The 12,451-nt window shown below is 40.0% G+C and overlaps 3 protein-coding genes across 3 annotated transcripts; 1 reads left to right on the forward strand and 2 right to left on the reverse strand.

The window, feature by feature from the left end:
- Positions 1–1,176: 1,176 nt before the first annotated feature.
- On the reverse strand, positions 1,177–3,399 carry LOC108044041 (matrix-remodeling-associated protein 5). The gene is made up of 4 exons (XM_017122895.2): positions 3,134–3,399; positions 2,955–3,057; positions 1,828–2,785; positions 1,177–1,773 (listed from the first exon to the last, which is right to left on the reverse strand). The coding sequence occupies exons 1-4, from the start codon at positions 3,313–3,315 to the stop codon at positions 1,364–1,366; spliced, it is 1,653 nt and encodes a 550-aa protein (XP_016978384.1). The 5' UTR covers positions 3,316–3,399; the 3' UTR covers positions 1,177–1,363.
- Positions 3,400–4,064: 665 nt separating this feature from the next.
- LOC108044034 (seminal metalloprotease 1) lies at positions 4,065–4,924 on the reverse strand. Its single transcript, XM_017122886.2, has 2 exons — positions 4,708–4,924; positions 4,065–4,641 (listed from the first exon to the last, which is right to left on the reverse strand). Exons 1-2 carry the CDS (start codon positions 4,922–4,924, stop codon positions 4,094–4,096), a joined length of 765 nt encoding a protein of 254 aa, XP_016978375.2. The 3' UTR covers positions 4,065–4,093.
- Positions 4,925–10,590: 5,666 nt separating this feature from the next.
- LOC108037160 (odorant receptor 35a) lies at positions 10,591–12,048 on the forward strand. Its single transcript, XM_017113673.1, has 4 exons — positions 10,591–11,472; positions 11,592–11,687; positions 11,745–11,927; positions 11,980–12,048. The coding sequence occupies exons 1-4, from the start codon at positions 10,591–10,593 to the stop codon at positions 12,046–12,048; spliced, it is 1,230 nt and encodes a 409-aa protein (XP_016969162.1).
- The last annotated feature ends 403 nt before the right edge of the window (positions 12,049–12,451 follow it).

The raw sequence follows: 12,451 nt of genomic DNA on the forward strand, positions 1-12,451 counted from the left end.
ATCTGCAAAGATTTATCAGAAAAACATTTTAGTGAATTAAAAAAAAAAAGGTAACTAATGGACAATTTGAAAATCAAAGAAAGGAATTTCGTACTTTAAAAGAGAAGTGGTTTAAATTAGTTTATATTTGTTCCTATCATAGAGTCTTAATAAAAAATAGGTTTTACATCATTCTATTTGATCTACAAATTGGTTTTGGGAAAACAAATTTTTAGAAATAATTTTTTGCAACTTTACTAGTATTTAAATGTAATAAAGTATTTGTTTGAGTACTTTCTTACCTAATCCTTTAATCACCTCTGTAATATCGCCACCTTCGCTCAGTGTATTGCCACATACAGTTTTTGCCACAACATGGGCTTTCTTTTTTTCTTATTGCAACATAACTTGGACCTTCTTTCTTCCCCTATATATATATATTTATTCTTTTTCCGTATCTGGTCGGACTTTGGTGGTTGTTTTTTTGGAGACACTTTTGCCGCTTTGCAGTGCAAATTGTTGGGTTTGCCGTGCTTTTTTCAGTTTTATTCTTATGGCATTTTTGTGCGGTTTTTATTTTCCTTTGTGGTGTTTTCGATTTGTCTGCCGGCAGGGATTGGAAGGAGGGCCTAAAAGGACCACCCATCTTCTTCCGCGTTTCAGCATTTATTTGAGTGTGTAAACTTTTGCTACTTGAATTTTTCGGGGATTTTCCTGTGGCAATTTCACAGTTGGCTCTGGCCCTGGCCCATCCCCATACCCACTATACCATGCCAACTTTGATAGTTTTGTCAAAAGTTTTTATTGCGATTTGTTGCAGCTGCAAGTCCAAGTCTTGTAAAAGTAATGCTCATCCAAAAGGAGAAGCAAAAATGCTGGAATTCCCCAATTGATATTTTTGTGTGTACGATTAGAGTGAGGAAACATTGAAGTTTTCAAGGGTTTGTTGAACACCATGTTGTGGGCTCCCTAGGAGATCTTCGGAGTTTAAGTGAAATACATTCTGTTCTTGGATTCGCAGGCGTAGACTTTCTTAAACTATATACAACAATTTAAATGATTTTCTAAAAATAATTTTATGTCGGTCTTATATACCTATACCTAAAAAATAATACAAAAAGTATTTCTCCTGAAAATTATTAAGTTTGCTGCTTGTAAGTAAAATGCTTAAAATCTTTAAAAAGGATTTTCTTTGAATTAGTGCTGGTAAACTATTGAGTACGTATATTTTGTCTTTTAAATTGATTACAATTATTTGAAGTAGTGGTTGTTTGTTGATTATCTTATACAGGACTTTGTAAATGAGGTAAGGACGAGAAGAGCGATATCTTAGATTATTTATTAGCTAAATCGAATGTTAGCTTTTCCAAGAAAGGAGTTTCCCTTACTTGTTATCACAATTCTCGATGACCACCACATCCCCATATTTTGGAGGCGGTGTCTCCGGTCTCGCCGCACCATTTTCGACCACATCCGTATAGAATCTGGCTGTAGAAGTTGGCGGCGTGGTGGGAGAACTGGGCTCCCGATCCCGACTGCTGAACAGGTTACTCCGACTGAGGCGCCGGATGAGGGTTGCCGTGTTCTGATTGATGGTCCGGTAGTACTGACTGCGGGCCGGACGCCCAAAAAGCCGGGACACGAAATTGTCCTGCGGTCCGTAGGGCTGGCGAACCACGGCACGCGATGAAGTGCTCCGAGGACGCTGAGGATTGGAGCGTCGGGGATTGCGAGTGCGCTGCGGTGACCAGGTGTGGATGGTGGGCAGGCTCTCCTGCGAGGGATCTAGAGGTGCTGATGGAAAAATAAAGGTAAAGTAAAGTAAGGGTACTGGATAATCCAACCTACCTGAATCCCCATCGACTACTTCCGTGTTGCTTTTCTTTTTCCTCATCTCACAGCAGCTCTTGAGGCACAGGGCGCAGGTGATGATGAAGATGACCATGCAGACACCCGTGGCCCCGCCCACCACAAAGGCCAGCTTGAGGTCATCCTCGTCGTAGGAATGCGTGCGTATGATTTCATCTTCCAGCTGGGAGTGTCCACCAGCCAGGAGTTCATGGCTAACCCGCTCCAAGCAGGTGCGGTATCTCATGCAGAGTTTCTCACGACTTCCCTCGCAAACATCGCTCAGTGATGACATCTGGTCGTCGTCCTCATCGCTGTCCTGCTCCTCACTAGAGTCCAACTCCCTCCAGATGGACAACACGGACTGAGGTCCTTGGGTGCTGAGTTCTACGTGTTCCATGCGTTCGAACTTCATCTTAGCAACCTCCTGGACTTCCACCTCATCCTGCTGAACCTGCACCTCCTCCTCTTCCTCCACGCAATCGCTCATGAAAATAGCCACTCCACGTTGTCTTAATCCGGTGGCTACTTTGGCCAAAGCTCGATCACAATTGAACGGATTTTCCTCCACATTCAGGGAGGCCAAATACCGCGGGGCATGGAAATCACCTGGACTCAGAGTCAACAGAAGGTTCTGGGCCAAATCCAGCTGACGCAGTTGGGGTAGAGCACTCAATAGCTGGTTCCCCAGCTGATTTACCTGCGAGTTGCGCAGGTTGAGTGAGCGAAGCGATGGACTCCTCAAAATAGGTCCTTTACCCAGGGTGGACAACTTATTGCCCTCCAGATTGAGATGTATCAGTTGGTCATTGGACTCTAGGATATGCTCATCGATCTGCTCCAGGCGATTGTACGAAAGATCAAGGTAGCGAAGTCTGCTCAACTCCGAAAAGGCATCACCGTAAATTGTGTGGATGGCATTGTGGGCCAGCGTGAGGTTTAGCAGGTGGATTGTGGACTACGGAATAAATAATACAATTAATAATAATATTTTTGGGATAGCATTAGAAATTAAATATATTTGAATAAAACATTAAATTTTCAAATACAAAATCATTATTCAATTATAAAATGTTTGTATAGTTATAGCTATAGAATTTCAGACTCTAAGCAATAAATCGACTCACCTCAAAGGAGTCATCATCTATAGAGGTTATATCATTGTAGCTCAGGTCCAATAGCTCGACCGTTTTGGGCATTTCTATATTGGCGCTTATCAAACGCTTGGCACTAAACCAAAAAGTATAAATATAATAAAAACTCAGCAGAGAGCCCAAGTAATTCCCCCAATACAATAACAACTCACCTGCATATCGCTCGATTTCGCTGGGCATGCAGATCGCAGTGGCAAACAGTGGGGCAGAACATCTGCTGTTGGGCTTTGCTCCTGCAGACCTGAAGGACCACACAGAGCAGGAGGCCCACGTAGAGTAGGATCTGCTTAAGACCCAACCACATTTTGGGCTTTATGACACATTGCAGAGCCATAAGCTAACTACAAATACTTTTTTCGTCGACTGAAACTAATGGTTCGTCATGTTCGAAATGGTTGGTTTGGGAATACTTGGTAGTTATCGACTGACTGAGGGCTCACAACTTTTCTCCCCATTCACTTTATGACTAACTGATGAGCTGCCTTCCAGTGGTGAGTTACTTCACTTTTATTAAGTAAGGTATTCAATATAAAACATCGAAATTCATCCGTTTAGTAATATGCTTGGTAAATGCTCTACAATTCCAATGCAGATAAGATAAGCGTCTTTGTTATTATCTAATCAGCTGATGCGGCTTCGTTCGTATTTCGATGAAAGAGTGCGTTTCTCGCTTTGGGGTCTCAAATGTCCAAAAAATCTAGAGCTACAAAAATAAAATAAATTACCAAATAAGTGTTTAGCTTGATGGTTATCTATAAATTTTTGTAATAATTTGTCATTTTTTGTTACTCAAGCGATGCACTTTTGAAAGTTGAGCAGGTGTTAAATAATCTTTAATCATTGATGGCTCTGTGAAAAGCTTATAATTTTGATTGATAAGCTATAAATTAAAAAGATTCGAGCAAAAGTCAATGACTAAGAATTTTACAATTTAAAGTGTAACAACAATTTCAGACATTTTTTACTAAAAATGAAATTAAAAGTGGCACAACAATAAACGTTTGAGCAGCCATTGGCAAAAATCTGGATGTTGTCTTGATTTTATAAATCCATATATTTTATATGATAAACAAAATTAAATGGTTGGATGCATATTTATTTATTGCAAGCTTTTACAGCTGAATTGGACACTTGTACATGGTATTGAGTCGCTTGACATCGATCTCACTCATCATCAGCCGCTGACCCATCATCGCCTGGCCCTCTGGTTTCAAAGCCACAATTGTGGCCTCGCCGTTGATGGAAAATGCCAAGGAACTGTAGTGTAAAATGCTCCCATAGTCATAGGGCTGATCGAAGTCCCCCACATTCTCTTCCTCGTACTTGACAAAGTTCTTTTCCTTTCCCTCGGTGATGTTCTCATCCACGATCTTCACGTACTCATCTCGATTTGGAGAGCATTGCTGATGGTGGAATCCCAATGTGTGAAGCAGTTCGTGCTGGATGGTGCCCAGTTTGAAGCAGCCAGTGTCCAGTGCGGCAGGCTTAAGTTTGACGGTTCTTTCACCTGGCTGGTAACCCACTTTCGAGCTACATCCCGAAGTGGAGGGAATCACTATGAGATAGTTTTCCTCATCCTCAGCAGCAGGCACAAATCGAATACAAGAGGAATACTCAATAAACTGCATGCCTATCCTAATGTATTCCACATAGGGAGCATCTGAAGATTAAAATAAAGAAACATATGATTTTTAGATTTATTATTTAGAGAGTAGCTATAATTTACCAAACTCCTCGGATATCCTGTATGGAACTGTGGCATTTGGCCAGCGACGTGTCTCTGATAACTCTCCATTTCGGGTAAAGTCCACATCCATATCACCCTGGAAATATCCTGCAGTCAGCTCTGGATCTGTTTCCTCATACTGTGTACTAAAGGGAGCTGTTAAAACTCCAGAGCACAGAGTGCCCAGCAGAAACAAGTAAGCCCAAGCACTAATCATTTTCGACTGAATTAAAATGACTTAATCGCTAATAAATTCTAAATTATCGCAAAAAGGGGCGCCTTAAGAACTACTTGTGATTGATTAGCGATAGGCGTCTGCGGAAAATGAAATTTTGCTTAACTCTGGGTGCTTAAGTACTTCTATTGTTGCTAAGTTCTTAGTTAAATGCTTTTTGATACAAAATATAATATATAAAAGTTCCTTTGTTTAACAGCCTTAGAAGAAGCTTATTTATGTTAATTTGGAAGGAGCTGAATTCCTAGTTCCTAGTTTAAGTTCGGTGTAAAAGAAAATGATTTTATTTTAAGACAATTCACAGTTTTCTGCGACTGGACAAGTTGATCGTTAGCCAGAGCAGCGCTCGAGGCTACTTAGCAGCCCAGCTTTCGCTTCCGTTCGGTCACAGTTGCAGGCTCAGTCCCATTCGCTTGGCCAAGATGTAATGGCTGAAAATCCACTTGTCCGCTTTTCCCCCCGTTTTAACCCTCTGACTCTACTTCCGCACTCGGTTTGTTGGCTTTAATTTATGGCCATGGCCAGACGACTGCGACTGCAACTGCGATTGCGAGGGACACTACGCCTGAGACTTCGACTTCGACTTCTACTGCGACTGCAACGGCGCCTTCTGTCAGTCTCTGTGGGCGTGACCAGTGGTCGTCACATCCGCTGTTTGCCATGGTTTGGATTTGTCCACCCTGCCTCTTTTGGCCCACCTACCATCGAATGATCACCGCAACGGGCAGCAGAAATGGAAACTTTTCTACACACATTCTCAGCTTTTGCCGCTCGGGGTTTTTCACTTTTCAGCTAAAGCCGGACCGTCGGAAATAGTTAACTTTTATGCGCATTTCAAATCGGAAAGTTTTGCATTCAAACTTTATTAAAATTACGCCCGATGCCCGACCAATTGTGCCTGCCAGCCAACTCCTGGACGAGTCCGCACCGAACTGGTTGGTCGCCATCTTCATGGCTATTGTCGCGGAGGTTCGCAGAGGTTCCTTTTCTTTGTTTCAATGCCGCTTGGAGTTCCCTGGGCATTTGGGGATCGAGTTGGAATAGGACACATTGGATAAGTTTTACCCATTTAAATTATGCAGCTGCATAATCGGAAATACTATACTTTTATCTATCTCCCATAAGTTAAACTAATAGGAGTTAAAGAACAAAATGGTTTGACTTTGCTTAAACCACAGGAAAACGTGCTTAAATTATTTTATATTAATATTGTATTTATTATTATTTTTTTTATTATTATTTTATTTATATTTTATTATTTATTTATTTTTTATAATTTTGTATATATTACATTTTTTAATTCTTTTATTCATGTTGTATTTATTTTTTGCCTTTAATAATTTGGAAACTTATATTTAAAGTTCCTTCTTTATTACTATCAAAAAATAAATCAAAGCTTTATGTTCAACGTTTTATAAAGAAATATACATATATAAAAAAAATTAATGCAGTATAATTTTCATTTATATTATGATATTAACCGTATTGGCACTGTTTTATCCTTTGAATTGAAGATACACTATTAAACTATTAATCTTTAAAATGTATGTATCTGTAACTTTGTTAATGTTTCTGTGACTACGTTGGTGGTACTATCTTAGACCCTTTGAATTTTCGTAATTATCTTACTGCAAATGTTCCGACACAATTTGGAAGTGCATTCCATCTTTCTCCATGTGGAAGGGAAATTCGAGAGTTTTTCCCCACTGCACATTTGCATTGTTGTTTTGACTGCTGGCGCGTTTTTGTGGCCATTTCCCCCTGCCCCTCCCCCTGGCTCTGGCCCCGCCCCTTTCCCTGCCCCGCCCCTGGTCCACAGCTCCCGCACTAATGACCGACATTGCTTCCTAATTACAAAAGTTTTGCATGCACTCGCTGCAAAAGAGTGGAGGGTCGAATTGCTAGCCGAAAATGGCTAAAAAAAACTTTAAAGTTTATTTTATTTCCTTTATTTAATGTCGGAGCGCTTAAAGTTGAGCTTTTCATTTGGTTTTTAGTGGCCTTAACTAACGACTCCATTAACCCAAGGAGGCCGCAATACACATGTTTGGCCAGCGGAAAAGGAGGGTAAGCCAAAAACAAAATAAAAAGTATTGCGCCCAGGCCGTGGATGGTTCATTCCAGTTGCACATATGTCATGTGACACATGCTGACCCAGGAACTATCCCGATCCAGAGGCAAGGCCCACTCTTTCTGGCCATGGGCCGCACTTAATGATAAACAATGCTTGCGGTCAGTTTAACATGCCGCGCTATTACCCTGCCACTCAGCCGGCTTTCGTCCTTCGTCCTTCGCCACCCACTGCGCATTCCTGCCCCTTGCGGTGGGACCACTGCCCATCCCAATCCCGCATAACGAGTGGACAATTTACACGCTGAAACTGAACGACAGCGGACATTGGACGTCGGTGGGTGGACTAATTGATACCTCAGCTCTTTGGGGAGACGACCTATTGACCTGCAACCGATTGAATCTAAAATTCAGTTACGGTCGGGGAAATGCTTACTGATTGATTTAATGGATTTTTTTCAAAGAAGGAGTAAATGATTTGTTAGCAAATTAGGTTATCTATTGAATTTATCTAATAATAACAAATGTTTTTACTTCTGTAGGATTCCGTTTATAAGTTTATTTCACTTAGTTTGTATTTAATATCCATAACTACCTTAATAAAGGCTTTACTTTTTTTTTAGTATTGCATTTATAATTATATGTTGTACTGCCTTTTCTTAAACAAGATTTTTAAATTTAAGTAGTGGTACAATTCTTGAAGATTTTTAATTTTCGGTGGTTTATATTTTGTTGTTTAAGGGCAATTATTTTAATGGAGTTTTTATTTGATAAGGGTTTTCCTTATAAAAAATTTTTTAATCAAAATAAATGATTGCAAATTTTTAATTAAATCTCTTATGTACTTATTTTTCTTTAAGAACAAACCGTTTATAATTTGTTTTTAATTAACTTGCCATTTATAAGATTTACAGAAAAGTAATTTACATTTGTGTAAGAAATAACTTTTTAATGAAAAGGAGGATCCATTCAGAGCAGTCATTTTACAATACAATTATATGCCATTAAATAAATTCACATAACTGAGTACTAAGTCCATGATTCCCCAACAGATCCACACCAAGTGTAACTAGTAAACCAAGGATAAGAAGAAGCGACAAAAACAGCATGCTTAAAAGAGCAGTAAATGAGAATTTATCCACTTGCTGACCAACGAGACGCCCCTAGCCCCTTGCCACGCCCCCCATTCGCAGACAGAGAGACAAAAACCAGGGCGGAGATATAGGGGGTGTACAACTGGCCGACACACGCACATCGTAAAGTTTTAATCGGATGTTGTCCAGCTTTACATGACGCCATCTACTGGCTTAGAGTGCAATATCCTGTGGCACGCGATAACATCGAGCAAAAGAGTTGGGTGGCAGAAACGGCGGACAAAGGACAGCGAGGGGGCGAGGGGACACAGGGGGCGTGGCCGGGGTGCGAGGACCACCACCCTTGTTTATGCGAAACGCCCGGGCGAAACGCTTCTGGCCCTTTGCTTTTTGACGGCATTTGGCACTGCCACGCACAACAACTACAAGGATTCGCCAGGATGCCCGGCGAGAGCCGGGGCCCAGCAATTCCATCTATGGGCTACAAAGCCGGCACTGTTTCAGGCACGGCTACAGATACAGATACAGATGCCAAGGCTAAAGCCAAAGCAACAGCCGCTACAAAGGCTTAAAAAGCGCTCAGCACGAAAAAAACCGAGTGGAATACTGGGATGGAGAAAGGCAAAAGGAGGTCCTTTAGAAAGCCGAACTGGTATAGTCCCTAAAAATTAGTTTAGAAAAGACTGATATTTTTATATTTTTACAGTATCGTCAATGTTTCACTTAGTTGTTTTAGTTTTTAGTTATAAGGGCATTAATATCGTAAAAAATAAATAATTAACAGCCACATTATAATTAAAAATAACTTTAAAATCTATTATTTGTTTCTGCTCCCTTTTTATTTGCTTTTTAGTTCATCCTGTTTTATTTACAAATTATTAATATACCTTAGAAAGTTTTGACCTTCTGCAAAGGCAAATACCAGACAATGGACGATTCCAATTTAAATTTGTAGAAGAAATTCCCCTGATGACTTTTATGATGCATGACTCTCACCTTAGCTCATTGGAAAACTTTGACTTTAAGTCAGCAGGCCGGCAAAGCTCATAAACAATACATTGTATCCTTGCCGGCAAAGTGCATATAAAATGGCAGTGAAATGTGTGGCTCCTGTTGTTTTCTGGGCTTCGGTCAGCCGCTTGGCTAGACGCACACTTGGCTGGATGGTCAAAATTGCCAGGATGTCCAGGGCCCACCGAAAGCAACCCACCGAACCACCAAGCCAACGAACCTCGTTGTCATTGTCGTGACAGGAAATTAAGATGAATGTGGCGAGCAAACTGCAGTTTCTACACCGGGGTTGCAGCTCCCCGCCGCTCAATGTCCTTTATACTTGAATTTCGCCCGCTGTTGTGGCCCAACTGCCTTATTGTCGTTTTTCTATTCGGTTAGACAAGGGAGAGACAGACGGCTGCCTCTTAAAATATTCATAACGCAAACTGTTGCCACTATCTCCAGTGCAGAGCAGACCGCAGCGGATGCAGGCGGACCGGGACAAATGGCATCGCTGGGAGTAATCCGGGAAAGCTGGGAAAGCTGGGAAAAGCGTGCGAAAGTTACGCGTTTGAATTAATTGATTTTTATGAATTTGTTAAGTGAGTTTTTCATGCCCCGCAAGCCAGATGGGAGTTCATGACTGCAAAAACGTTTGCTTTACAGAGAGTGCAAAAATATGTCACAAATTAACAATGTTTAAAATGACAATTATTTATGCAAGCTCAGTTATGATGTGAACATTTATTCTGTCTCTTTATTTGTCCCATTTTTTTTTTTTTTTGGAAATATACAACGAAGTCATTTCTTGTGCATATCATGAAAACAATAACCTACAATCAATGATTTATGCTCATTAAATCTATGTAAATAAATCATAATAGTTCTTCGCTAAAAAAGTTCAGTTAGTTTTTATTACTGCATGGTGTGCATAAATTGTAATATCAATGAATGCAATTATACAATTTAAACCGTCAATAAATTAATATAAAAATTTGTTTAAATCCAAGATTTGTTGAATTTAAATGACCAGAATAAAAGTCTAATAGACCTTTTGCTTGAAAATACATAGTGTTGTATGACTAAAATCGTAAATATAACTCAAAAGAAATGCCATAATTTATGTTGATTATATGTACAAACTTTTTAAATACCTATGTTGTTAAATATTATTGTACATTTGAATACCTTGTTTACCCATGCTTACATCATTACCTGCGTTTAATAACCCCCAATAAAAGCCGATTCCCCGGTGGTGGTCCTTTAAAAGTTGTCTCAATTATTCGAGGACAAGCCATTACATCGTAAATGAGGCAATATTAATGTGAAACTTTCAAATGTTTCCGTTTGGCTTGGGTCTGGAGGATAATAACTTAATTGAGCCATTGCACGCATGGGAGAGTTCATTTAAAAGTTGAGAAACTGTCATCGTTTGTGCTCCGGTCTAATCCCTGGTGCATATATAAGTCGGAGGAGAGTCTCGACTTCATGATGGTTCGTTACGTGCCCCGTTTCGCTGATGGTCAGAAAGTGAAGTTGGCTTGGCCCTTGGCTCTGTTTCGGTTGAATCATATATTCTGGCCCTTGGATCCGAGTTCGGGAAAGTGCGCCCGCTATCTGGATAAGATTCTGGCAGTTCTGGGCAGCTTAATATTTCTGCAACACAACGATGCAGAGTTGAGGTATTTGCGCTATGAGGCTGGGAATCGAAATATGGACGCCTTTCTCACTGGCATGCCAACGTATTTGATTCTGGTGGAAGCTCAATTCAGGAGTCTTCATATACTCCTTCATTTCGAGGAGCTGCAGAAGTTTCTTCAAATATTCTACGCCAATATTTATATTGATCCACGAAAGGAACCTGAAATGTTTCGAAAAACTGATGGAAAGATGCTAATAAATCGATTGGTTTCCGCCATGTATGGAGCGGTAATCTCTGGTTACCTAATCTCTCCCGTGTTTTCCCTCATCAACAAAAGGAAGGATTTTCTATACTCCATGATCTTTCCATTTGATTCGGACCCTTTGCACATTTTTGTGCCACTGCTTTTGAGTAATGTATGGGTTGGCCTTATCATAGATTCCATGATGTTTGGGGAGACAAGTTTGCTGTGTGAATTGATTGTGCATCTAAATGGTAGCTATCTGTTGCTCAAAAGGGACTTGGAATTGGACATTGAAAAGATTTTGATTGCCAGGGAGCGTCCTTTTATGGCCAACCAGCTGAAGGAACTTATTATCAAAACTCTCAGAAAAAATGTGGCTCTCAATCATTTTGCTCAGCAATTGGAGGCTCAGTATACGTTGCGGGTTTTTATAATGTTCGCTTTTGCAGCTGGTCTCTTATGTTCCCTTTCTTTTAAGGCTTATACGGTGAGTAAATTATTCTATTTTTTTATTGAAAAAACCTAATAAGTACTATTATTCTTTCTGCTATATTTATTAAAATTTTCTGGAAACCAGTTTATTATATAAAACTTATTTCCCAACAGAATCCCATGGCTAATTACATATATGCCATTTGGTTTGGAGCTAAAACTGTGGAGCTGCTTTCCCTAGGACAGATTGGTACCGAATTGGCTTATACTGTAAGTTAATATATAAGTATGTGCTAACGTTTTAATTATTATTTTTCTGCAATACAGACCGATTCTCTTAGCTCGATGTACTACTTAACCCATTGGGAGAAAGTCCTAGAGCACTCTACAAATCCCAAGGAAAATCTGCGATTGCTCAAACTCATCAACGTTGCCATTGAGATGAATAGCAAGCCCTTTTATTTGACGGGACTGAAATACTTTAGTGTTAGTCTGGATTCTGGCATAAAAGTAAGCTATACAAAACGAATCTAAAATCATTCCATTATCAGCTCTTTTACAGATTCTGAAGGCAGCCTTCTCGTACTTCACTTTTCTCACCTCGATGCAGCGTCGACAAATGAGCAATTAAATAATTCACATTTTTTTTAATGCCGCACTGCTGCCTCCTTCTGCGACTCTAGTCTGCTGATACAAATGATTGCATATTAAAAGTCAATTATTGGTGAATTACATTTAATTAAATTAAATTGATAAAAGGCGCTGGCTCACACGCATCATTGACTTTCGCTTCTTTTACTCTTTTTCCTCGTCTGTGTGTGAGAGTAAAATGCGTGCATGTGTGTGTGTGTGTGAGTGTTTGGGGGCGCCTGAAAATATGCAATAAAATATTCATGATTTCTGTGCAGCAAAAACTTGCAAAAAGTTAATAAAACTTTTGCCACTGCTGGTGGGTAATGAAATTAGAATATCGCAAGCATACCGAACGCACAGAGGCAGAAAAAATATAAATTTTCAGTTTTCCATGTTTTGCC

Source organism: Drosophila rhopaloa, unplaced genomic scaffold (assembly GCF_018152115.1).
Source record: "Drosophila rhopaloa isolate 14029-0021.01 unplaced genomic scaffold, ASM1815211v1 contig_2, whole genome shotgun sequence".
Classification (NCBI taxonomy): Eukaryota; Metazoa; Arthropoda; class Insecta; order Diptera; family Drosophilidae; genus Drosophila; species Drosophila rhopaloa.

Bases quoted from the DNA above. Each gene is read 5' to 3' on its own strand.
- LOC108037160 (XM_017113673.1), top strand. From the start codon at position 10,591: ATGGTTCGTTACGTGCCCCGTTTCGCTGATGGTCAGAAAGTGAAGTTG. The intron at 11,473-11,591 runs GTGAGTAAATTA...ATTTCCCAACAG, and splicing joins TTTCTTTTAAGGCTTATACG to AATCCCATGGCTAATTACAT. The intron at 11,928-11,979 runs GTAAGCTATACA...GCTCTTTTACAG, and splicing joins GTCTGGATTCTGGCATAAAA to ATTCTGAAGGCAGCCTTCTC.
- LOC108044041 (XM_017122895.2), bottom strand. From the start codon at position 3,315: ATGGCTCTGCAATGTGTCATAAAGCCCAAAATGTGGTTGGGTCTTAAG. The intron at 2,786-2,954 runs GTGAGTCGATTT...TTTATTCCGTAG, and splicing joins TAGATGATGACTCCTTTGAG to TCCACAATCCACCTGCTAAA. The intron at 1,774-1,827 runs GTAGGTTGGATT...TTTTTCCATCAG, and splicing joins AGTAGTCGATGGGGATTCAG to CACCTCTAGATCCCTCGCAG.
- LOC108044034 (XM_017122886.2), bottom strand. From the start codon at position 4,924: ATGATTAGTGCTTGGGCTTACTTGTTTCTGCTGGGCACTCTGTGCTCT. The intron at 4,642-4,707 runs GTAAATTATAGC...TTTAATCTTCAG, and splicing joins CAGGATATCCGAGGAGTTTG to ATGCTCCCTATGTGGAATAC.